This window comes from Thunnus maccoyii, chromosome 5 (genome assembly GCF_910596095.1).
Source record: "Thunnus maccoyii chromosome 5, fThuMac1.1, whole genome shotgun sequence".
Classification (NCBI taxonomy): domain Eukaryota; kingdom Metazoa; phylum Chordata; class Actinopteri; order Scombriformes; family Scombridae; genus Thunnus; species Thunnus maccoyii.
In genome coordinates this window covers 15941727-15965524 of record NC_056537.1, presented here as the reverse complement: position 1 = coordinate 15965524, position 23798 = coordinate 15941727, and the positions used below count along the sequence as shown (strand labels likewise).

The 23798-nt window shown below is 38.5% G+C and overlaps 2 protein-coding genes across 2 annotated transcripts in view; one reads left to right on the top strand and one right to left on the bottom strand.

Annotated features, from left to right (window-relative positions):
* Window positions 1–3976, bottom strand: part of megf11 (multiple EGF-like-domains 11) — an 81033-nt gene extending 77057 nt beyond the window's left edge. Inside the window, exon 1 of the mRNA XM_042412941.1 lies at window positions 3767–3976. The gene's annotated coding sequence lies outside the window, so the exon portion shown is untranslated. The remainder of the gene's footprint in view (window positions 1–3766) is intronic.
* A 7929-nt stretch (window positions 3977–11905) lies between these two features.
* Window positions 11906–23792, top strand: map2k1 (mitogen-activated protein kinase kinase 1). The gene is made up of 11 exons (XM_042412832.1): window positions 11906–12214; window positions 19514–19724; window positions 20164–20310; window positions 20455–20532; window positions 21317–21368; window positions 21715–21839; window positions 22085–22292; window positions 22477–22541; window positions 22700–22758; window positions 22907–22952; window positions 23040–23792. Exons 1-11 carry the CDS (start codon window positions 12132–12134, stop codon window positions 23151–23153), a joined length of 1188 nt encoding a protein of 395 aa, XP_042268766.1. The 5' UTR covers window positions 11906–12131; the 3' UTR covers window positions 23154–23792.
* The last annotated feature ends 6 nt before the right edge of the window (window positions 23793–23798 follow it).

Genomic DNA, 23798 nt, shown 5'->3' with positions numbered 1-23798 from the left:
CTGCCTGAGCTCATCGTTTCTGCTCCTCGCTAAGAGCCTGTGACTGGATATCAGGCTCAGGCAATCTATTCCCCTGCAGAGTCTTAGCTGACCGACATCAATGCCGTGCATTGTCGAATTATTAATTAAATGCATGCAAGCATAATCAGATGCAGACATGGTCAGACCTTTGGGACAGCTAACATAGAATTGAAGCTGAATCTAAATTGCAGATTTCTTCTTATTTTTCAATGCCAGCGAGCTATGCTGTTTCAGGAGCAAAATCATTGTGGCCTTTAAAATTTAGCATCACTTTGCACTCATTTAACTTTATTGTGATGCAGAACATGCATAGCCGTGACTTTTCTTCCCAATTGAGACTCACAAGAAAAGAAAATGCATGCCAAAAAGGACAAACTAAAAAGGTGTCTGCTGTTTACAGTCAAATAATACAGTATAGGCTGCGTTGTACATATGTTTACACAGACAAGAAAAAGATAAGACGTGGGTGTGTGCTGTGTTATACTGTTTTCATTCCCTCTATACAGATGTGAAAAATGTAAATGCCACAGCTTTCAAAAATAAAGGAAAGTCCAGGTCCTGCTTCTATATATTTCATTAACTTTTGTTAATGTAGTTGCTATGGCTCCAGGGTATTTGCTCAATGCTCAATGCACTTTTGCTGAAATAATAAGATCTATCAGTCAGCGTGAAGCAAAAACAGCTTAATTCGCGGAATAAAGGTCATTGGAGCTGTTACTTTTGAGGGGCTCTGACAGAGAACAGTGTTCAAAACAGAAGAAGTCCAGAAGAAACTCTGCCTGAAATATTACAGTACGTTGAAGAGCTCACATGTAGTTTCTAAAATCAGTGTCAAGTTCTTAACGCTGAGCTGACTATTATGATTTGCCCTTATGAACTGGACCAAGCCCACTTGTTATCCTACAGCACACTGTATGTACTACATATCCCGCTGCCCGAGACTATTCTCACTGCCAGCAGCATATCTGGCCTGTGGGGAAAATGATTTCTTAGCATATGTGCTGATGAGTGTTTCCAAATCTTTTAATTCACCTGTGATTAAGTGATTATTGAGCTTGCGTGGGTCCAAACCAGCAGCTGATCAAGTGTTAAATGGATTTATTGAATAATTAAAGAATGAATTACCGTGTCCTCCAAATCAAACAGAAATTTAAATGGTGTGCACATACTTATCTCTTTTTTTTTCATTATTTCTAACCTCCTTTGTGAATGGCTTTTACAATGTAAAATCAAAACTTGCAAATTCCTACCATGGAAAGTCATTTCTCCCTGTTTGCCAATGCGATGTGTCTTTGGAATGTGAGAAAGCTGTCAGCCTTCCACAGCCACACTCTTTCATTAATCAGCACTAATTAAACATATTGATTGAGCCAAACATCAGGATTTCCAGTTGAAAGGGTTTACTAGACTGTAAAGTGCAACACAACAAAAAAAAACAAAACTCCAAAAGCACAAGGCACTTATGTGCCCTTGGAAGGATCCATCACTTTGGAAGAGCTTAGAAAATGAGACAAAAGATGTGTCCACTCACTTCTCATTAAATGATGTCAAAAATTCACGATGCCTCGGTGGCAAATGTTTGTCCTTGGCTCTACTGAGAGCTTAAGCCACTGAAGCTGAACTGAGTATCAATTTGTTTTCTAGCAGCATGACCTCTGATCACTGGTGAAGTTGTATGAAATAACAGCTTGAAACAACACTGACGCTGGAGGACCATCAGATTGTATACAACAACCTACAAATCATGATTTTTTTTTTTTTATGTATAGCCACTTTAGTGGTGGAGAAAATTGCTTTAAAGTTTACTCAACATGTTACAGTGCAGACAGAGTGAAATCACTGAATGTGGAACCAACATGAACAATGTCTATTTGATCGCATAAATGTTATGCACATTCCATAAATATATAAATTTATATTAGGGTTATTTCTGTTCAGAATTTTTCACAGTAGATAAAACAGCTGTATAAAATGTCTATAAGTTCATTGGCCAGATAATAAATGTGAAAAAAGGAAATAAATAGATTAGTGTTTGATAGCCTAAATTACAGCTACATGAAAGTCATAAATGAAGAAAAAACTGTAACATGACACACATTAGTTTGCACTTTCTGTTATTCTGAGGGGTCATCAAAATGACAACTGGCTTTGTTGTTGCCTCAGCAGATAAAAATAGTTTTGATTGTGTAATTGATCATCCGACTTCTTGATAAAAAGGCAAACAGTATAAGTTAAATATGAGTTTTGCATGATGTGAATTATTCATCTGTGACTGTGGATGTGCTGTTTGTGTATTTATCTGGAGGGAATAGGATGTGGGTTTTTAAAATTAGCAAGTGGTTCAAGAGTGTAAATGTGAAGCCATTGTATAATTTAAAAAAAACACAGATTTAAAGAAATCACAGATAACAAGGGAAATGCTAATCTTTTTTTTTTTTTCCAAACATGATGTCTCAATATACTAAGAGCGTCAGTCTCGGGGTCAAAACAAAACCTGCGCTGCTGTGGTGCCAATGTGCATTTATGATAAATGACTTTATGACAAATTGCTATAATGCGGGGAACCCTTGCCGAGCGTGGGCTTCAATGTATGCAGCTCCAACAGGGCAAAACAACAATACTCTAAAGCTCCAGTTGTTTCAAATGAGTGTGTGTATGTGTTTGTGTGTGTGTATGTGTGTGTGTCCAATGTATCTGCCAGTGATTTGATAAAAATCATTGATTTTACAAGAGGGGTTCTTGGTCTGTTTATTTTTCAACAAAGGAAATCAACAGCAGTAATGATTTCATTATTAAACCATGGTGCAGATCTGCTCATTGACTAAATAGACTAATGCAAGTTTAATCAGCTTCTTTTAACTTGCACTCTGTTGTCATCTAGCGGCTCAGAAATGACATAACATGCTGCGTGTGATCTTTTATTCCAGACTGAATTAAAATGTTCATCCCTGCTGCTGGATTCCCTCCTTATCCTTGACTTTGAAGGACAAAACATTATCTTAAATCCTCATTCAATAAAGTAATCTTAGACTGAGACAGACGTCGTGACATTGAGAGTTGCAGAGGAGCAAGTTAAACCGATGTTCATGCAAATTGTAACATTTAATAGGAAGCAAGAAAATGAGGGATGATGATGAACTACAGTCTAAAACTTATCAGAAAAAGGGAAAACAATTGCCATCAAAACTTATACTGATGCACTTCAGACCAGCTGCTTATGTATCCTGTTACACACTTCTAAATCATCAGCATTCACAACATGACAACAGGCTTTTTTAAATCTTCAAACTGTTTTTTTTTTCCTGGCAGAACGTGCAGGCTACGCGCCATTTAAAAACAATACATAGCTGCAGCAGATTATAAAACTCTCCGGGATGATACAGCCCTTTTCTTTGGCACAGGACGCACAATTCCACGGGATAGACTCGCCAATAGCCTAATTAAATAGAAAGCACAATTTGTCACATCAACCAGCCAACAGCGGCGCTTTTCCAAAACACTGAGCCCCCAAGTTACTGCGGGCCGCTTCAACAACACAAACAAAACATATAGCAAAAAGCAATTTATCTCTTTTCACATCTGCAAAGCTGTTTATCACCACAGATGCTGCCGATGCCTGCTGCAGCATCATTAGGCGTCTCTACCGATTCAATCAAGCCCGTTTTTTTTCTTTCTTCTTCTTCTGCTTCTTCTTCTTTTTTTTCTTTTTTTTTTTAGATTTTCAGGGAAATGCATTCAAACTCACCCTCGGGAGACTTGAGGATTTAAAGTTATCGCCCCTCAGGAAACAAAATCTCAGCGGGTCCAGGATGCAACAAGGTCTTCCATCTTAAATTCGTGTGAAAGTCAAAATGCAAAGTGGGTTGATGCTTTCTGGAGTTGAACCCTGCATGTTTCATACACGGCGACGGTCAGGAGTCAGGTGCTGTGAGAGGAACAGCCGCTGCTTCCTCCCTCTTCTCCCTCCTCTCCTCCACTGGCTGAAGCGCGGCCCACTTTAAACTCCAGTGACGTCATGGGCGCTGATGCTGATGCTGCACCCCGGAAATTGCCCGGAAAAGCGTAATTATTATAATTAGATCCTATGTTTTTCCGCAAGGGTGAACACTTCAGGTCTCCTCTGAACCGGGAACAAAAAGATAAAGTCAAATCAAGTAGAATGAAGTTTTACTTCAGGATTATGATTTGATGATTGGTCTGACATACCTGCCTATATGACAGATTTATGCTCTACAGGTGAGGCTGGCAAATGGTTAATAAAAAAAGTATTCGAGGAAAGTTTCTAATCTTGCATGTTCAGGCATCACTATATCCAGAGCACAACATTAGCACCAGCCAAATGCTGATAAAATATGCAAGTGGCTGGTAGATTTGCTTCACTCACTAGCTCACTAAAAAAAACCCAATGGTAATCTATTGAGTAGCTGGTAAAATGTGAACATTCACTAGCCATTTGGCCAGTGGACAAAAAAGTTAGTTTTGAACCCTGACAAAATCACTTTTCCACATTTGGAGATTTGGAATAGATTTGTTGAATAGAGTATCTTACAGTCACTTTTAACATAGAGGTTGTTTTTCTTGGTGGGAGATCTTAGGTGGTGAGTTTATGAACAGTTAAAGGTAAATGAAGTAAATATTCCTTAAATATTCTGTGTAGCCAAAAAGTATTAATAACACATCAGTGAGCTTCATTGTTGCACTGGTTCCTTCATTACGATGAGCCCAGGAATTTTATTTTTATTTTAGCACCGAGTGTGTATTAATCCACAGCTGAAAATAGTCCCCAACAAAATAACTAATTACTACTGTTTACATTTGGCAAAAAAAACTACAGTGGCCAGCTGTTTTAGAAAATCACTGAAGCTTTTTAAAATAAAAATATATATTTGTGACACATCTTCAGCAGGAATGAATGGGCTTAAGGATGAGTGCTACAAACAGGGTAGGATGTCAGAAAGCATCAAGAGACAGATTAACACATTGTTGGTTTTAAGGTTTAGTCACAGGATTTATTGACAATAAGAAAAATATAGAATAACACCAGATTTATCTGTAATTAAGTGTCAAAGCAGTATGTGGTAAAGACATGTTACAGAAAATATATAACAAGACAACTGAGAAGCAAAACATGTGTTGTCCGAGTTTTGATTTTTAAAATGGTCAGGATGTGAGAGCAGCATCGGTCGAGCTCAACTCTCAACACTGAACAGATCTTTTAGTCACCTACACCACCATTCAACACCCCTGCATGTATCCAAAACCACTCTGATCCTACTATTGGCCTCATTGAAACACAACTGACACTGCTGAGCCACTCAACTGTATCCAACAGTACTTTTCTTTTTTTTTTTTTTTAACTTTTCACAGTCTATTAGTTTCCAAATTACTAGAGATCCATAAAGTCCCTCTGTAAATCCCAGATATAATAACTATAAATCTTACACAATAGTCTATGTGAAATATACACTGAAAGTGTCAATATCTGATTTTACAGTAATCTCTCTCATTTGACTGACTGTCTACATTTGATTGCAATTAGAACAGAAAGAGCAGGAAGAGCACCACATCTTATTTTTTATATTATTATTATTATTATTATTATTACTATTATTATTATTATTATTATTATTATTATTATTATTATTATTATTATTCAGAAATGTTTTACAAATTCCTGAGATATGGTAAATGCGAGACATGAGATTTTGCCCACTGATTGGAAGTTGTGTGCAAGTGCTGCCCAAGAAATATGACCCCTATTGGCCAGATGGTGGCACTATAACAACAAACTTTATGTTCTGGCATATAACTTTTGAATCGTAAGTCTCACAAACAAAATTCCTAAATCATCCTTGATTCTGTGGGTCCAGACAAATTTATGCATAGAAGCCACACCCATTTGCAACTATAGATTTTCGGCCATTTTGAATTTTTTGAAAAACACATTTTTGACATCTCCTTCTAAACCATAGGGTCCAATTACTACCAAATTTTCAGTGGATCATTATTGGACCAAACTTATAAAAGCTGCATAGAGCTTGTTGATATCTTAGCTATTTAGTTTTCAAGATATTGACCAATTAACTTCAAAAGGGCGTGGTTCAACACATAAATAGACTTAAGTCAACAACCATTGGGCCAGTCATCACAAAACTTGCAGGATATGTCCACAAAAGTACCTGAAACATACACTGAGGGTTTCATTCAAATGTACCACTAGGGGGCACTACAAATGCAAAAAAATTTTTACAAAAATGGACGTGACACAAATCAGACTATAAATCAGAGAGTGTTTACAAAACTGGCAGGATATGTTTCATAACAATGTTTAACCATGTGTGTCAAACTCATCATACTTGGTGGATATTTTTAATTGAGCTGTTGAACCTTTCAACAGATTTTGACAGACTGTTTCAGCTCTAATGTTCCAAATTATTGGGTAGTTTACAGTATAACAATGTATCAAATGTTATTAGCTTTTCATATGTTTTGTGTGTATAGTTAATTTGTAAAAATAACTAAAGCTGTGATTATAAATGCAGTGGAGTAAAAAGTAAAATATTTCACTCTGAAATGTAGTGGAGTAAACAGAAATACTCAAGTAAAGTAAAAATACCTCAATGTTTTACTTAATTACAGTGGTTAAGTAAATGTACTTAGTTATTTTCCACCACTACATACAGGTAGCTGGATGATGCTGTCTGCATGTGTTTGCCAAGAATTTGTGCTTTTCAACAACCATCACCCAACATCAAACCTGCACTATTCCCAGCGGTGCATCCCTCTTTGTATGTGTATTCATGTCTCAATCATTTACAAGCACTTGTTCTGCCTCACTTCAGCTGAGTTTTGGAGTTTTGTTTTTTATACTTTATGAGAAATGTGTTTGCAGTCACATTCAGTGCATGCAGTCCTCTGTGTGCCGTCTTTGGCCCGGCTCCAGATGAACTACATCTGCCCAAAAGTAAAAGAAGACGCAGTTGCCTTTGCCTCTGTATTAGCCTGCTGAGTTATCTTCCCCAAACAGAAGGGCACAGCTCCACCTTCCCATTGCCACTAGCTGAGGGACATTATGTTCAGTATGAAACAGGAAAATCCATTACAACACTCAAGGATATGCACACAAAAGTTTTGCCCCTTTTGGAGAAATCCTCTTGTGAAGTTATTTGTTTATTTCCCTCCTTGATTTCTCCTTTGAGTCATGTTGATCCTTTTCATGATTATTATATTATCTTTTTAAAGATTTCTCTCCATGTGTGCAAGTCATCAGTCAAGAAACCACATATTACTTTAAAGATTCAAATAGCAAAGAAAAAACAAATTAAAAAGTCTGGAAGAGAAAAAAACAAAACATTTAAAAATTATATCCATGTGTTGTTCCATGTGTTTGTCTACGTGTTGAGAGGGAAATCTCAAACACCCCCAAATTATATTCAGCCATTGAATACAAATCTGAGAATATGCTTATTTATTCTTTTAAGAACTGCAAACAGTGCATGAGTACACCCCATCCTGTGGTTAAATTCCTGTCTTAGTCATTGGACAGATTTGCATGTTTGGGACCCCAACTGTTGGCCTGTTTCTCCTCAGCCGGAGCAACTGGCTGCTGTTATCGGCTGCTTCAGAAGCCGCCTTTGTGGCCTGCTGTAATCCCTGACCACAAATCCCTAACTCCCCAAACAAAGTAGTGGTGGATGAGGCAACAAATCCACAGTATCAAACGAGACATAGCGTATTCTGGTTTCCCAGCATTGCTGCTCGTCCTCGATCATTGCATCTGGGTGTGCTCCTTTTATGTCTCCTCTGCTGTCTCCTCGTGGCGCAGCGATGTCTGCAGAGTCAATAGTGTTGACTGTAAGTTGGTGGCCTGTGTTGCAATTCTCAATTCCCATCATCCCCAATGTGCGCTTGCTCTGTACTGATTTCTGACTCGTCTGTCTTTCCTCTTCTGCAAATTAAAGGATCAGTCCACACAAATTACTTACTTTTGAGTCATTAAGAAGCACATTTATGTAATATTATTTACACTACAGGGAAAATTAAAGAAATACGTGAGGAGTGTTTGGCTATCAGACCCCATCAGAGGTGAATGGGGTGGAGGTAGGTCGCATCAGTCAGACACTGAAATGACCAGCTGACAGCAGAGAAACCAACTGTGTTACAGGTTGACAATAACAAGATAATTGGTTCACAGAGGTCTGATTTGTTGAGGAGAAAACTGTAACCACCCACTGATTGGAAAGAAAAGTCTAAACATAAGTCTTACTGATTGAAGTCTAACATAGTCTTACATAGTCTTACTGATTGAGCTTACACTGTGCTTCATCAGATACCTCTAGTAGTGTCTACAGATAGTTTTGATTTTATTTGCTCAGATCAGATCTCTGAGTCTTCTCTTGCCACCACAAGACAACAGATGTAAATGGAATTTAATTTGTGGTGTCGACATTCAGGAGCCATATCTTTTTCCGGAATTAGAGTCCCTGTTACTTTGGATTATTCACAGACCTCACTGTCAACAGAGGGCTTTTTTTTTGTTAGAAAGTAGTTACAATGAAAACTGTTGACAGTGTGGTCTGTGGATCGTCCAGAGTAACAAGGACAATGAAGTTGAATTTTTAAAGATCCCCTCCAGACATGTTTTAAGACTAAAAAACCTCTGGGTTGAATAATAATTTGTCCGATATGCTTTTTTCACAAAAATGTATAATTACCTTGTTTTAAAAAAAAATCTTAAATTACACCTACTCCTTCTCCCTAAATAAAAAATCCAGAATCAACATGTCAATATTTTTCATTTCAAAAGTTTAACTGCTGGACACAAGATGTCTCCTACATCACTGAAAAGTCCATTCTCAGTGTCAAGTCAGGTCAATTTTTATTTATGTAGCCCAATAACACAAATCACAAATTGGCCTCAGGGAGCTTTACAATCTGTACGACATACGACATATTCTACCCTTAGACATTCAATTCAAATGAGGAGAAACTCCTTCCCAAAAAATGGAAAAAATGGAAGAAACCTCAGGAAGAGCAAAAGAGAGGGGATTCCTTCTCCATGACCAACGGACATCCAGTATTTGTTTTGTGTACAGAATAGACCACGATAGGAAAATGACACTATGGAAAAACACAGTGTATGTTTACTGGAGGCCTCAAGTTTCCACATCGAACTTTTATTAGATCACAATTGGTTTCCAATTGGTCTGCAGGTACAGATCTTAATTTAAGGCGAACAGAGAAACTTTCCTCCTTCAGCAGATTCAAACTCTGTATATACATCATTATGCACAGTGAAAGTCAAACATCTGAGAGAAGTAACAACAAGCAAAACACATTTCTGATTGAAGGGGGACTTTAAATATAATTTTCACAGATTTTGGGGTCCACAAATGAAATTTCATTCATCTGGAGGGTAAATCTTGAGACAACATCTCAAAACCTGGGTGACTAAATCTATATAAATATACTTTTGGTGAAATTGCCCTTTATGTTAATAATATCTGTTACATTACTGCGACACCTCACACCAGTTTTAAAGGACATCTTGCATTCTCACAAGTTCAATTTGGTGAACATAATATGCTTTTTGAGAGCATAGATGTTTTATGGTCCATGTGGGAGACCAGTATTGTAGTGAGGTCTGATATGCTCGGCTACCCGCAACCCAATTTGTCAAAAGCAACTTAGAATTCACATGGTCCTTGTCCATGAGCGCGAGATAGGGCACGGACAATCCTTCCTCTCTGTCAGTCCTGGTTTATGAAGAAAAAGATGATTTTAGAAGCAAGATGCTTTTTGGTAAACCGGGCACGGCTCAGTGGCCTTGTGTCTGTCAGGACAATGTGTTGAGACTTCAGAGTAGAGTGTAAAAATGGCAGCCAGTTTCAAGTTGTGCTTGATATCTAATCTACATAGTACAGTTAAGCTGACAGCTGACACATCATTCACTGGACTGATGGGCTCCTGTCTGACAGGTGAAACTGTTCTTTGGTAGTTCTGATTATTTTTTTTCCCACAGAGGTCAAAACAGTCTGAGTGATGCAGTATGCACCCAAAATCAAGGCTGGACTACATCAAAAAATCCTTCCTTTATTAACCTGGCAGAGAAAACAATTTCAAAGGGCAGTCTGGCAGCACTGATAGACACATAACAGTCAGTGAGAGAGGAAAAACCTGTTGGATGAGTTTAATGGAGACCTCAAACCCAGCAGCGTGACAAAAATTGGGAATAGCTACAAATATTAAAGGCTTATCCAATAAAGTCTTCACATTTGGCTCTCAGTTTTTTCTATTGCTTTGTTGACACATGTGATGTCTGTTTAAGTACGCTATCCTAATTAGATATTCATTATGTTGAATTATTTTATGTGATTCTATTATATTTAATCAATCACATAAAGTGGCTTATTATTTGCTGCATTAAAAGCATTTTCCCACTTTGCATGTAATAGCACACAGCTTAGATGAAAGTAATCTTTTATTGTGTGCATTCTTTTAATTTTGCTGGTAGTTTTTTAGTTTGTTTTTTTTTCAAGTGAGTTCACCTGCAACAATGTCACTGAAATTTAGCATGAAGATAATTGGAAGATCCAAGTACACCATTATTGTTACTCTGGATTTGGGATTCCAGCCAGAGACATTTGTTGCATGTCATGTCCTTTTCCCTTCCCTTGTTTCCTGTCTGTCTACTGTCATCTATCCAATAAAGAATTTAATGTTGGAATGAGAAATTCTGAATAAAAATGCTTTAGAAATAGATCATTTTCTGCTTAATTTATACTACTTTATTTTTTCATTGTTATGTTCAGTCACTAGCTCTTTTTTCTGAAAACATGAATCTCATTTCTTGTGTTTCTTGAATATACATTTTTATGGCTTTTTTTTTTTTTTTACTGTGATTGACTCTGTCAAGACTATCTATTACTTTGGAATAAGGAGAAAGTAATACAACAACTACTGTATATTTGTCAGTGTTCACATTTAGAAATAACGTTGGTGAAGAATAACTTATTCTGGACTCCTTAATTTGAGTCTTTGAACCCCCTCCATACATGTTTTAAGACACATAAAAATACTCTGCTTTTAATAATAATTTGTGTCTAATATGGTTTCCGCCCAAAAAAGTTCAATTACCTCATTAAGAATCTATGAATATGCAATTTTTGTTCATTTCAAAAGTTTAACTGCTGGAAACAGGAAGTTCCTATGTGTACTGGAGGCTTCAAGTTTCCACATCACACTTGTGTAAGTTACATACTGGACCACGATTGGCTCCAAACTAGTTGTGATGTCACAAATCATGCTCGTAGGTATACATCTTGAAGTCAGATTTTTGATAAATACAGAGTGACTTTCCTCCATCGGCAGATGAAACTGAAAACAGACTTCTAGTGTCAAACTCTGTATGTACATCATTGTGAAGCTCAAACATCCAACTGTAGGAACAAGAAGAAAAACACATTTTTGACTTGAGGGCGACTTTAAACTTTCTTATGACTTGGAATAACATTGACATGCTCCCACCCAGGGCTGCAGTCATTATACTGTGGTCATACTGTGGTCATTAGTCCAAGTCCCCTCCAATGTAAGACTATACACCAAAAATGAAGTCTATGAAGCTTTAAGGCCAAAAGTCATCTAATTTAAATATATTGAGTCTAAAATGCTGAAACTAGCCTATAAAACAACTATAATTTGTTACTTTTTTAGGCTGTTGAATGTAACTCCACCCAGGTGGCTAAAACCCTTCAATCCCAGGAAAAATACAGGACTCACTGACTGAACTAAGTGGTCTCAATAAAACTGACCCGTTATTTGAATCCAGGACGGTAATACCACCCGTCACCAGCAGAGGGGGCGCTGTCCCAAGCACAGCCATGCTGTCCGGAAGACCAATGTAAATATTTTCGTGACGTTTCATCTCCCGGATCATTATTCACATCCACCCATTAAGAAGAATATCTGACCCAGCTCATGACAAACACCGCTGTGTTTCCTGTTTGGTCCGTTTCTTTCTGACCTGACTGTGTTGCTGTGATTTCGGCCCCTTCTCTTCGGGTTTCCATCCACACTGCTGCTGCAGCTTCAGCTTGTTTCTTGTGTGTAACATGCAGAAAAGAAGGAAGCCAGAGCCGATCCAACTCAACCCCATTCCCGATGGAAACACTATCAACGGCACCGGAGCCATAGAGTGAGTGACAGCGTTCATCCATTAGTGATGGTCAGGCTGGGCTGGTGAATGTGGTTTATCGATATTCTGATTTATCATTAATGGAAGGTGCATGCTCAATATGTTAAGGCACATGAGAGCTGCATCACTAGCTATAGATAGCTCCGTTACAGTATGTGTAAACTTGTCTCTTATATGGGACTGTGTGTGTGTGTGTGTGTGTGTGTGTGTGTGTGTGTGTGTGTGTGTGTGTGTGTGTGTGTGTGTGTGTTTGAGATATACACTAGGGCTGCAAATAATGATCATTGTCATTATCAATTAATATAATGAGTTCATTTTTGATTAATTGGATAATTGTATAATTTATAAAATGCTCATTTCAGGTTCCCAAAGCCCACCAAAACATCTTCAAATTGCTTGTTTTATCTGATCAACAGTAACTGACGATTACTACATTATGGACTAAACACTGTGTATTATTTTATCAATGAAACTATGAACAGTTTAGGCTATAATTTTAGAAAATTGTGAAGAATAGTGTGTCACAATTTCTCTGAGCCTAAGGCGACGTCTTTATATTCAGTAAGAATAAAACTACAAAGGTATTCAATTTTCACTGATATAAAACAGAGAAAACTAAATTTTAACATTTGAGAAGCTGAAACCAGTTAACGTTTGACATTTATGTTTGATAAATTACTCAAAAGATGAAACAGATATCAAAATATGTAGCGATCAGTTTATATGTCTCCCAACTGACTAATTTCAGCCTCAACTAGCAGCTAAAAATCCAAAGTTGTTCAATTTATAACGACATAAAATTAAAAAATCACCATATCCTGATTCTTTTAGAAGATACAACCAGTAAATGTTTGGCATTTTTTCTTGATGAATGTCAACAACTGATGATCAAATTATGGGTTGAAGAAATCAAATCAACTAACACTAAATATTGATGGTGATAAAAATCCTCCTGATTTCATTTTATGTTTTAAAGTTGACTTATGTTAATTTCCTAAGTCACTGTCATACATTAATATGTCACAGTGCTTCTCAGCAGAGAGGATCTAAACTCATTGTCTCTAATGTGCAGCTCTCAGATCCTCAGCTCATCATGGATGAGCAGGACGCTCCTTCACTCTCACGGCTCACTGTGTGCACACTGATTAGTCAGAGACTGACCTTTGCGGGGAAGCAGCAGTGTGTAGAATAATATTTCTGTGTGTTGAAGAAGTTTTGTGTAGGCCTGTTCCCACCACACAGTAAACACAGTAATGGAGATATTAAATTGTTGTGACACTGTGCTCTAGTTCTCAGTTCACAGGGAAAATCCCAGTCGTTCCAGCAACAAGCTGGATCAGTCGAGATGAGGATTACGTAACATGTCATCCATCGTGATGGCTGGTTTTCTAATGTGTTGTAGAGGCGGAATATTTCATTGTTTCATCATTACATCATATCTCTGAAGGCAACGTGCCATTCCAGTCTTTTGCGATGAATAACTGAAATGGACTAAAATCGAATTTTTACTCAATTCTGTGTTAGAGTTTTAGCTAAAATTCAGTGGCAGTTAGTTGATACCAGCAGAATTGGATTAGAAGTGGAACAAATAGTCAATTAACCAATCAGGTGATTGACCGAAAACGATTAAAAATTAACTATAATAGTATGATGAATAATAAAACCTTATTTGTATAGCACAAGAAAAGACAAAAATACCAAAAAGATCTGACAACTGATTAATTGTTTCTATCACTTTTCAACCTGGTAGCAGCTTCAGAGTTGTGAGGATTTACCTCTTCTCTTTGTCTTATGTTATATTGAAATGTATGTTTTGGGTTTGGGATTGTTTCTCAGACAAAACATGCGATTAGATGAAGCGATGGGAAGATGACTTGATAATTAAAATATCTAATACATTAGATATAAGCACCTCAGTAAACTATAAAACTATTTTTTAACATTTGATTTTAAATTGGAGAAACTGAAGAGCGAGCTTCCATTATAAAGAGTATGTTTAGTCCTATACATATACAGTATATCTTCAGACACATTGTGCTTTCATGATGGAGGCTCGACATGCTGATAATGTTGAACAGCTGAGTTGTGCCTTGGCTTAGTTTTTGATGATGACATTCCTGCCGCTGTGGGCAGGCTGTGACGGGCCGAGGAGTATTATGTCAGGATGGAACAACAATCAGGAACTCTGATTCAGAGATTTGGAAGTCTTTGCTGTGGAGGGATTCTTGTCCCACCGCAGTGAGAACTCTGCACGCACGTGTGTGTGTGTGTGCTCACCAATGCCCAGCTGTATTGTGCTCTGTGGCAGTCAGACTGATGTCGTGCTGACACGCTGTGCAGGCTGGTGTTACTCAGACCTCTTTCCCATAAAAAGCCACTTTTGTCTGGGTGCACACTTTCAGCTGGCTGAGACTCAAAGGAAAAGCAAATCCTGTTTCAGTCCAGTGATGGTGGTTGACGAGACTGCAGGCACACAACTTTTCCTCACACTTTGCACACATTTTGTCTTGCATGAAACTGCACTCCCACACAACCACATGAAGAAGGAAATGGTAAAAATGTATTATATTTACACAGTTACAGCATCACAGGTTAAATTTGGCCTAATAATGAGAAATCTAATTGAATAATGGCAGAGTTTAGTGTTTCATTATGAGCTCTAAACACCACACTTATGTCATACACATATGGTAATTATTCCACCTATAGTAGTATTCTTCCTCCATACCAAATGCTTTATACAACAAACACTTGAATGCTGTAAAGCAGATGCCACGGGCACCAAAGAAGTTTTCTGTTTTCCAAGCAGGATCGCAGTATGAATTTACCCTTAAAATGCTGCAGCCAAATCCATTAAACCTGGACTGAAGGTTCCTCAGATTATACTGAATATGTGAGAAACTTATCTGAATTAGAATTTGAAACAAAAGTTGATGTGTAGACTAAGTTGGCTTTGATAGTCTGTTTGAATTCCTGAGTTTTTCAGTTCAGTACACACTAAAGTACCCCTTTCACCATAGCACCTCCAGTGTCTAGACTTTTTCAAGCCCACATAAAAAACAAATAACATTTATGTGTGCTTTCCATAATGTGACCAACAGGCATCTGAACTTATGGAAGTTTTTTGGAGAAGTAGACCGATGTATGGCAATTTCCAAAAGAGCTCAGTGTCGATGTCAGACAGGTCAAATGTATCATCAAGTTTTTTAAGTCCTGCAAAGGCCTTAAGGAACCAAAAGGTGGATGACTGATTTGTTTCTGGGGGGGCTTGGACCTTTGCCAAGTCTTTGCAGACCAGTGAAGGGGAGGATTGAATTTAAAGAATCAGGCTCCACAGGTGGTATAATAGGATGGGTGTGTATATCTGGGGCTAACATAGATGTAATGTAGCAGATAAGAGGATGAGGGTATGTATGGGTGCTTTCAAGGTCAAACCAGAGGGCATCATTTTCTGGGAGCACTTTCCCAGTGCCATGTTCCAGTTGGTACTTTTAATGGTGACCGACAAATTAAAGAAGCACAAGGCTGCAGCTGTCCACAGTTCTTTGTAGTTTGTGCAGTTTGTCAGGTTACAAAATAAAATCAAATAGCATCACTGAAGGTTTACTGTGTGATCGTACAGTGAACAGGGTCATCCCCACAGGTGTTTCTTATTTTGGTTAATTAGACCACTTCCCCTTTCCTGTAGTATTTGCCAAGGCTGGAAAACTTCCACCTTAGATGAAACGTCCACACACTGACTCCAAACCACAAATTTATTTAAATGGACAACGTTGTCCATTTGAATACATTTGTACAGGCATTACTCATTTCATCAATTTCCAATGGCCTTGCACCTAGACCTAGTGTCCTTGTACAACTTCAAACCTTCATCATTATTTTACGCTATGTCAGATGGATGGGAATGACTGGTAAGATTCCTATGTTTAGGACTTTAGAGCGTTCACATTATCCAACAACTCAGGAAGGTTGTATAATGACTGAGTTTAATTACTTTGAATTTGGCTGACATGAGGCATCCATGTTTGTCAGGCACTTCCTATAATTACCATGTATTATTAAGCGCCAAGTCAGAAATATCAGAGCTTTCAGAAAAACACAGTCGTAATTACGACTTGGAGGTTGTTGTGAACACTGTTTATAAGTAGGAAACTTGTAATTACAGTAACTCCGATATGAAGTCTATTCAGCCACAGTAATTGAGAACACTTTTGTGGGTGTACATTCTGGGTTCACTGTTCATTTTAATTATGTTACAATGATTCTGCTCTGCTCTGCCAGAAAAGCATGTTTGCAAATTTGAACTCAGACACTTAAACTCACTTTTATTTGTCCTGGAAGATGGAAGATTTTTTGGTCAAGCAGCACCACTGGAGCAGGGTGGTAGTTATGTGTTTTGCTCAAAAGCACCTCAGTGATGATAATAAAGCATTACCTACTTCCCCACTGAGATTTATAAACAGTAAATGTTTCTGGCCCACTGAGGGGTGGAAACAGAAAAGCCAACAGCCTTTCAAACAAAGAAACTTTTTTTCACAGCAGACATTTTGACTCATCAAAGTAGGAAAAGCACAGGTGTTACTAGTAACATTAATGATGTTCATCAATGATGTTATTGTTATTAGTAACTGTCCTATTCAAGTGTCCCAGTAAGCCATGATCATGAGCCAGCATGCACAATACCAGGACCCTGAAACCAAATGGATTTCAGCCATTGTTAATATTCTCATACACCGGTGCTTTTTCTACTGTGACACGTCAAAATTGTGTGTCACTAACCCTAAGCCTAACCCTAACCCTATGCTGTATAAGGATAATAATAATAATAATAATAATAATAATAACAATAATAATAAGAATAATAATGATCTCTGTGTATAATATCAGTATTATATCAGTATTATAGCAGAAACTTAAGAAAATGCACTACTTGTTATATAGAAAGAGAGTGAGGTTGCTCATGCTCCAAAACAAATCTACAAATCTATTTTCAGTGTAGCGCATTATTTTAGTGATTTGGCTCTAGTCCGCATGCAGAAGGATTGGATGCTCACACTAGCACAGGTGTTGCATATTGGGTGTAAATGAGCTTAATCCAATCGATGAGCCTCTTACTGAAGCCAGACCATTCCACTCTGGTGAAAAGGAATTGCCATTCCAGCCCGCCAAATGCTTTCTCAGCGTGAAATGGCTGGCAGCCATGGGAGAACTGTACAGAGAGGCCCACATAATGCCAGCCAAGCATGTAATATTATCAGAGGAGATCTGAGAACAAATAAAAACAACCTGTTCTAGATAGATCTGTTCAGGCAATTGGCTAAAATCTTAAAATATATCCTACCATCACATACGGTCAGATTTAACAGTATCTGCCTGTATTATTAGGGAATTAAATCCATCTAATATATTTAGAGTTTCATCGTTTAGAAAAGTATTGCTGTTGATTCCTTTGTATAGGCTTATTCTGGTTAACAAAGGTCTAATCTTTTATTACATATTGACACACATGATGCACACTCACAAATGAAAATGGAGTGTGAATGTGTGAAAAGGAAATTAATGATTAACACATACAGCAACCACAATAATCTGGAAGTGAATTCATGACTTCCTTGTGATACACCAAATTGTACTATATGTGCCTGGTGAAACACAGATTCTGTGACACTCCTGTTTTCTGATACTGAATAATCATGCAGCTCTCAGTCTACTGTGATGCACTTTATAGGTTTGGTAGAGAAAAGCAGAAGTATTTTAAAGAAAACAGTATATAGGTGCAAGAACTGCAGCCTCTAAAATTTATGTTGTTTAATTTATTTCAATATAGGCCTAATAACTTAAAACACTATAAGATCCTATTATTGGGCAAAATCTAAATACTTCAGTTTTTTAAAGATTTACTGTTAGAAGTTAAACTGGCAAATACTTTTCCAACCCAAGAAATAAGGTAAAACCTGATAGCACTTTTTATTCTGATGCATGTGTGGCTCACAACCACAAACACATTCATGATAACAGAGATGACATCTTCTTTCCAGCACTTTATGGCAAACTGCAGATATACTGCGTCTCTTGCGTTCAAGACTACTTGAGGTCCTTGGACATTGTGTGGATGGAGCACAAAAGGCCTGCGTCGTGTTCACTTCCTCCGGCACCTAGAGATGAGCTGCAGTGTGCAGCTGCTGTAGTCCCTCCCACATATTGTGTGGAGAGGCTGCTCCTCTTCTCAGTATCTCCAGCCTCCTCCACCTCCAGCTCTTGTCGGCAGAACGCCCACGCCACCCACAGCCAACTCAAACTCAGCACCTCGTCTCCATGGATATGCAGGCCTGCTGTCAAAAATAAAACCACTTAACCCTCTCTTTGCTGTGTGGTGGAGCAGCGGAGAGAGCGGCGTTCTGCCTTGTTCTAGGTGCTCTCCACTGAGTCGTGATTAATCGCGAAGAGGAAAAAAAGCACAATTATTATTGAGTTTGATGAAAATGATCTTATTGTTGGCAAATAAGCATATTATAATGCAAATATGGAAGACTAGCACTTGAAGTAAAGAAAATGAATCCTTATCTAGTAGTTGAAGATGGAACACATTGCAGTAGCTTGTACACTTGCAGGCAAATTAAATCATATCTTGCATGCTTTTGTTTTAAGTATTTTCAGCTTTTAGCTTTGCATTAAAAAGAATTTGTTCCAAATTACATCATAACTCAAGATCAGTTCACTCAGACCAACAATTAGATCATCTAATCAGTTGAAATGACATGATCAATAACTGCTCTTTGCGTGAACAGTTATTGATGAAAGCATAGACTGGTTTTGTGTTTCAGTTTGTGCAGAGAAGGAGAGGTCAGAGTTCCCCCCCACAATTGACTTCTCAAGGAAATGCATCGCCATGACAACAGCAGTGCCAGGGGAGTGGCGTCAAGCCGTCAGCACTCAGATGAACTGAGCTTCCTCACATCGGTATCCGGGAAGGAAAACTGAAAGACAACCTGTGACCCTCACTGGCTGTCTGCTGGCTACTTGGTTGGTCACCATTGTTCCCAAAGGGCAGATGCAGTTGTAGAAATCACACACAAAACTCTGTTTTTCCTCTTAGGTTTCAGTGATATAACACTGTAGATACAGTAGATCTGGATTCCCTCATGTCTCCTGAGGAGATGACCAGTACTTCCAAGAAAGAACATCTGCAAAAACTTCTGTCTGAATAGACTCAAGAAGCTTTTATTTAGGGAAGAATACATTGAGAATACATTAATTACTCATCTTTCTCTGTCTTTGTTTATCCTTCTCTTTGCAAAGAACAAACTTGGAGGCACTGCAGAAGAAACTGGAAGAGCTGGAGTTGGATGAGCAGCAGCGGAAACGCCTGGAAGCCTTTCTGACGCAGAAGCAGAAGGTGGGAGAGCTGAAGGACGATGACTTTGAGAAGATCTGTGAGCTGGGCGCAGGCAACGGAGGAGTTGTGTTCAAGGTCTCCCACCGACCCTCCGGTCTGATTATGGCAAGGAAGGTAAGCTGCTTGCTGTTTGTAGATACAGCTCTGATAAAGACACTGTGAAAAAAAACAACATTTTTTGCACTCAACGTATTTCAGACAGGCAGTATCACTGTTTTCAGAGCGTTGAGGGAAATGTGTCTCTTTTTTCTTGCAAGTATTTTGAGTAGAACATGGGATGTGGGTTTCTGGGACATCAATCTGCCTAAATAAAATATCCAAGAGCCATTGTTGGATACCCACACATAAATGAAATGAAATCACTCAATTATAAACCAAAACATACATCAATATAATTTTTCCCATATGATCATCCATTTTATAATTACATGCATAAATACTAAATAATGTTGTGCATAGCCAAGCACACATCCAAACAGGAGTTTGCATCATTTAGTCTTTATGTTCTGTGTGGCATGAAAATGGTCGTAACCTGATGTCTCCTGTGTTCCAGTTGATCCACCTGGAGATCAAACCTGCCATCAGGAACCAGATCATTAGGGAGCTGCAGGTGCTACATGAGTGTAACTCCCCCTACATTGTGGGCTTCTATGGAGCTTTCTACAGTGATGGAGAAATCAGCATCTGCATGGAGCATATGGTACAGGGCTTTAATATGTTACAGCTGCTGAGTTTTCATTAGCCTTGAAAGAAACTAATTTTGTTTGAAAGTATTGTATTTCAAAAATTACAAAGAGTCCTTCCAGCAGATGCTCTCCATATGTTTCCTCCCTGCTGGCTGTAGGATGGTGGCTCCCTGGACCAGTCGCTTAAGAAAGCAGGCAAGATCCCAGAGCAGATCCTTGGCAAAGTCAGCATTGCTGTGGGTAGCTCCAACACCTCTCCCATCTGTTTCTTACACCGGTCATCACTCTGCAGCTATATTGTGTTGTTTTTAGCCATTCTAGAGGCATGGCTCTAGGGATGGTAATGTTGGACTGTCTGTTGGTCGGTTGGTCCACCACTTTGGTCCAGACTGAAATATCTCTACAATTACGGGATGGGTTGCCATGAAATTTTGTGCAGACAGTCATGGTCCCGACAGGATGAATCCTACTGACTTTTCCTCTGGTGCTACAAGCAGGTCAAGCAGGTTTTCACTTATCCTGTCAAATATCTTTTATCTTCTTTATGGATCCTTTATCTTCTGTATTGATAGGTGCAAATTTTGGTACAGACATTCAATGAATTCTATAGACCTTGGTGATCCCCTGGCCTTTCCTGTTGTGTCTCCATGAGGCTGACATTTGTGGTTTTGAGTGATGAATGTCTCAAAAACTATTGGATGGATTGCCATGTAGTTTGGTAAAGACATTCATGCCCCATCAGCTCCTTTGCACCGTCATCTGGACAAAATTTCAATTTGTCCAAACTAATAACTTTCCCATTAGCCTCAGCTATACTTGTGCCAATTAGCAAATGTTAGCATGCATGCTTACAGGCTAAACAAAGATAGTAAACCTGGTAAATATTACCTGCTAAACACTGCCTGTTTGGATATAAAACTGGGTTTATAACTGAAACATAAGCACTAGTACATTATTTATTTTGCAATTCCAAATAATCTGTATCATTACTGTGCTGATATGTAGTATTTATCTTTCCAGGTTATTAAAGGGCTCTCCTACCTGAGGGAGAAACACAAGATCATGCACAGAGGTCAGTCACTATTTCATTTACAATGTCACAAACAAAATAAGATATTCTACCCTTTAAAAGACCTTTAAACAAATGCATGTGTCCTTAGCTATGCCGTACTTGTTAACACTGTTTGCTCTAAATTACTTGAGGCAGAGTATTGATCTTCGCTTTAAATTAATTCCCTGTCTTAGATGCATATGCTAGATCTTTGCAGTCAGTGTTGTACATATGAATGATGTAAAGCAAGGTTTAGTCAGACAAGCAGCACAAAATGCACTGAACCTTTTTGTTCTGCTGTGCTTCTAGTTCCCAGTTGAACACTTGCCTACTGTGTTCTCCTAAATACTGCATGTCGCTCTTTCAGACGTCAAGCCTTCTAATATCCTAGTGAATTCCCGCGGTGAGATCAAGCTGTGTGACTTTGGAGTGAGCGGACAGCTCATAGACTCCATGGCCAACTCCTTTGTGGGCACACGCTCCTACATGTCTGTGAGTTAAAATGGACACACTCCTCTCCCACCGCTGCACTTATTTATACATACAATTGCAGTAAGTCTCAAATTCAATACAGATGTTTCATCAGCATTATTCATCATGGTGCATCTGGATGTCAGTGTACACAGTGAAGTTCGAATTATTACTTTCCTTTAGCCTTGTGTTTTTGTGACATTTGCTTCATTATCTGTGACTTTGTATTTTAGTAGTAAGGATGAAATTGCATGTGTGTTGTGTAGCCGGAACGTTTACAGGGCACCCATTACTCCGTTCAGTCGGACATCTGGAGTATGGGTCTGTCCCTGGTTGAAATGGCTATTGGACGTTTCCCGATCCCACCACCTGACGCTATGGAACTGGAACAGATTTTTGGCTTTCCAGTGGAAGGGGAAGCAGCCGCCAGCGAGTCCTCCCCAAAGCCACGGCCTCCTGGGCGGCCCGGCAGCTGTAAGTCTATGACACGGGTTCATCCTATGATTTTGTATAGCAGCTTTATTCTTGGTTTAAATGATTTCAAAAGATCTGGGGACATAATTGAACAAAAGAAATCTTTTTCATAAAGTAAAAACTATTGGTGACCTTGAGTGATGAGTAGGAGTAAGAGGCTGATGTCTTCCTTCCATCCCCTTAGCATACGGACCAGACAGCAGGCCTCCGATGGCTATATTCGAGCTACTTGATTACATAGTCAATGAGGTGAGTGTGCCCACTTCATTACCACATCCTGATATGATGAACAGACCCGTATAATGCTGTATGTTGTGCTAATGTATTTACCTTCAGTCATGCAGTTTGGTCATACCATAATTTTTAAAATTTATCCATTCAGTGCTGACAGGCCTTTTAATTTTCAGCCTCCACCGAAGCTGCCTGGGATATTTAGCTCCGACTTCCAAGATTTTGTGAATAAATGGTATGTAAAAAGACATGCACAAGGTAGTCTTCACTCTACTCTGAAACACCAGTTGGTTGTTTTTGTCAACACGTTGGACTTGATGCCACCTAGTGGTGTCAAAAAATAGTGCACATTTATAACAACGTGTTTTGTGTCTCCATTGCAGTTTGATCAAGAATCCTGCAGAAAGAGCAGACTTGAAACAGTTGATGGTTTGTGTGCATATTGAACATTATTCTCATTTCTTGGTTGTTTTTTTCTAACTAGACAGCTCAACCTGCTCTCCATTTCCCCCTCAGGTGCATCCTTTTATTAAACAGTCTGAGGCAGAGCAGGTTGACTTTGCCGGCTGGTTGTGCAGCACCATCGGACTGAATCAGCCTGTGACACCCACCCATGGTACAGCAATGTGAGACCTGTCTATGTGCTCTCACCAACCACATACACCAAGGTCCTCTAATGCAGTGGTTCTCAAACTTTCTCCACATCAAGGACCCCTAAACTGACAAACTAGACCACAGATCCCCATCTGATAAGATTATTTGTTTTAGAGGATTTATTACAGAAAGTGTATTAAACCCATGACCAAATTAGTCATACATTGTCATTATGTTACTTATGGATGGAATTAAAATGAAAGTAAATTATTGCCCTTTTGCTGGGGAGCCCCTGGAACCACCTCAAGGACCCCAGACCCTACTTTGAGAACCTCTGCTCTAATGGCTGGATTTGCATTATGGGTAAAATGTATCTGTTTATACTAAGTATTTATTGGATTAAAAAAAAAGGTTGTGCAATCAATAGTTGTATATTTAGTTTACAAACTACAAGCCAAGTGAAATTAATCGTGTATTGAACAATTATTTGGTCTATACTGGAGGTCTGCCTGAAAAGCCATCTTTTTCTAATGATCAAATTACTTACATGATAAATGCTGCTCAACCTGTGTGCTGATATTTCTCTTTACCCCCTTGTCCTTACAGCTCCAGACTCAAATCTTTGTTAGCTTATGTGAAATAGTAAGTCTTGTGAATTAAAATTTTTGAATGACAGGTCTG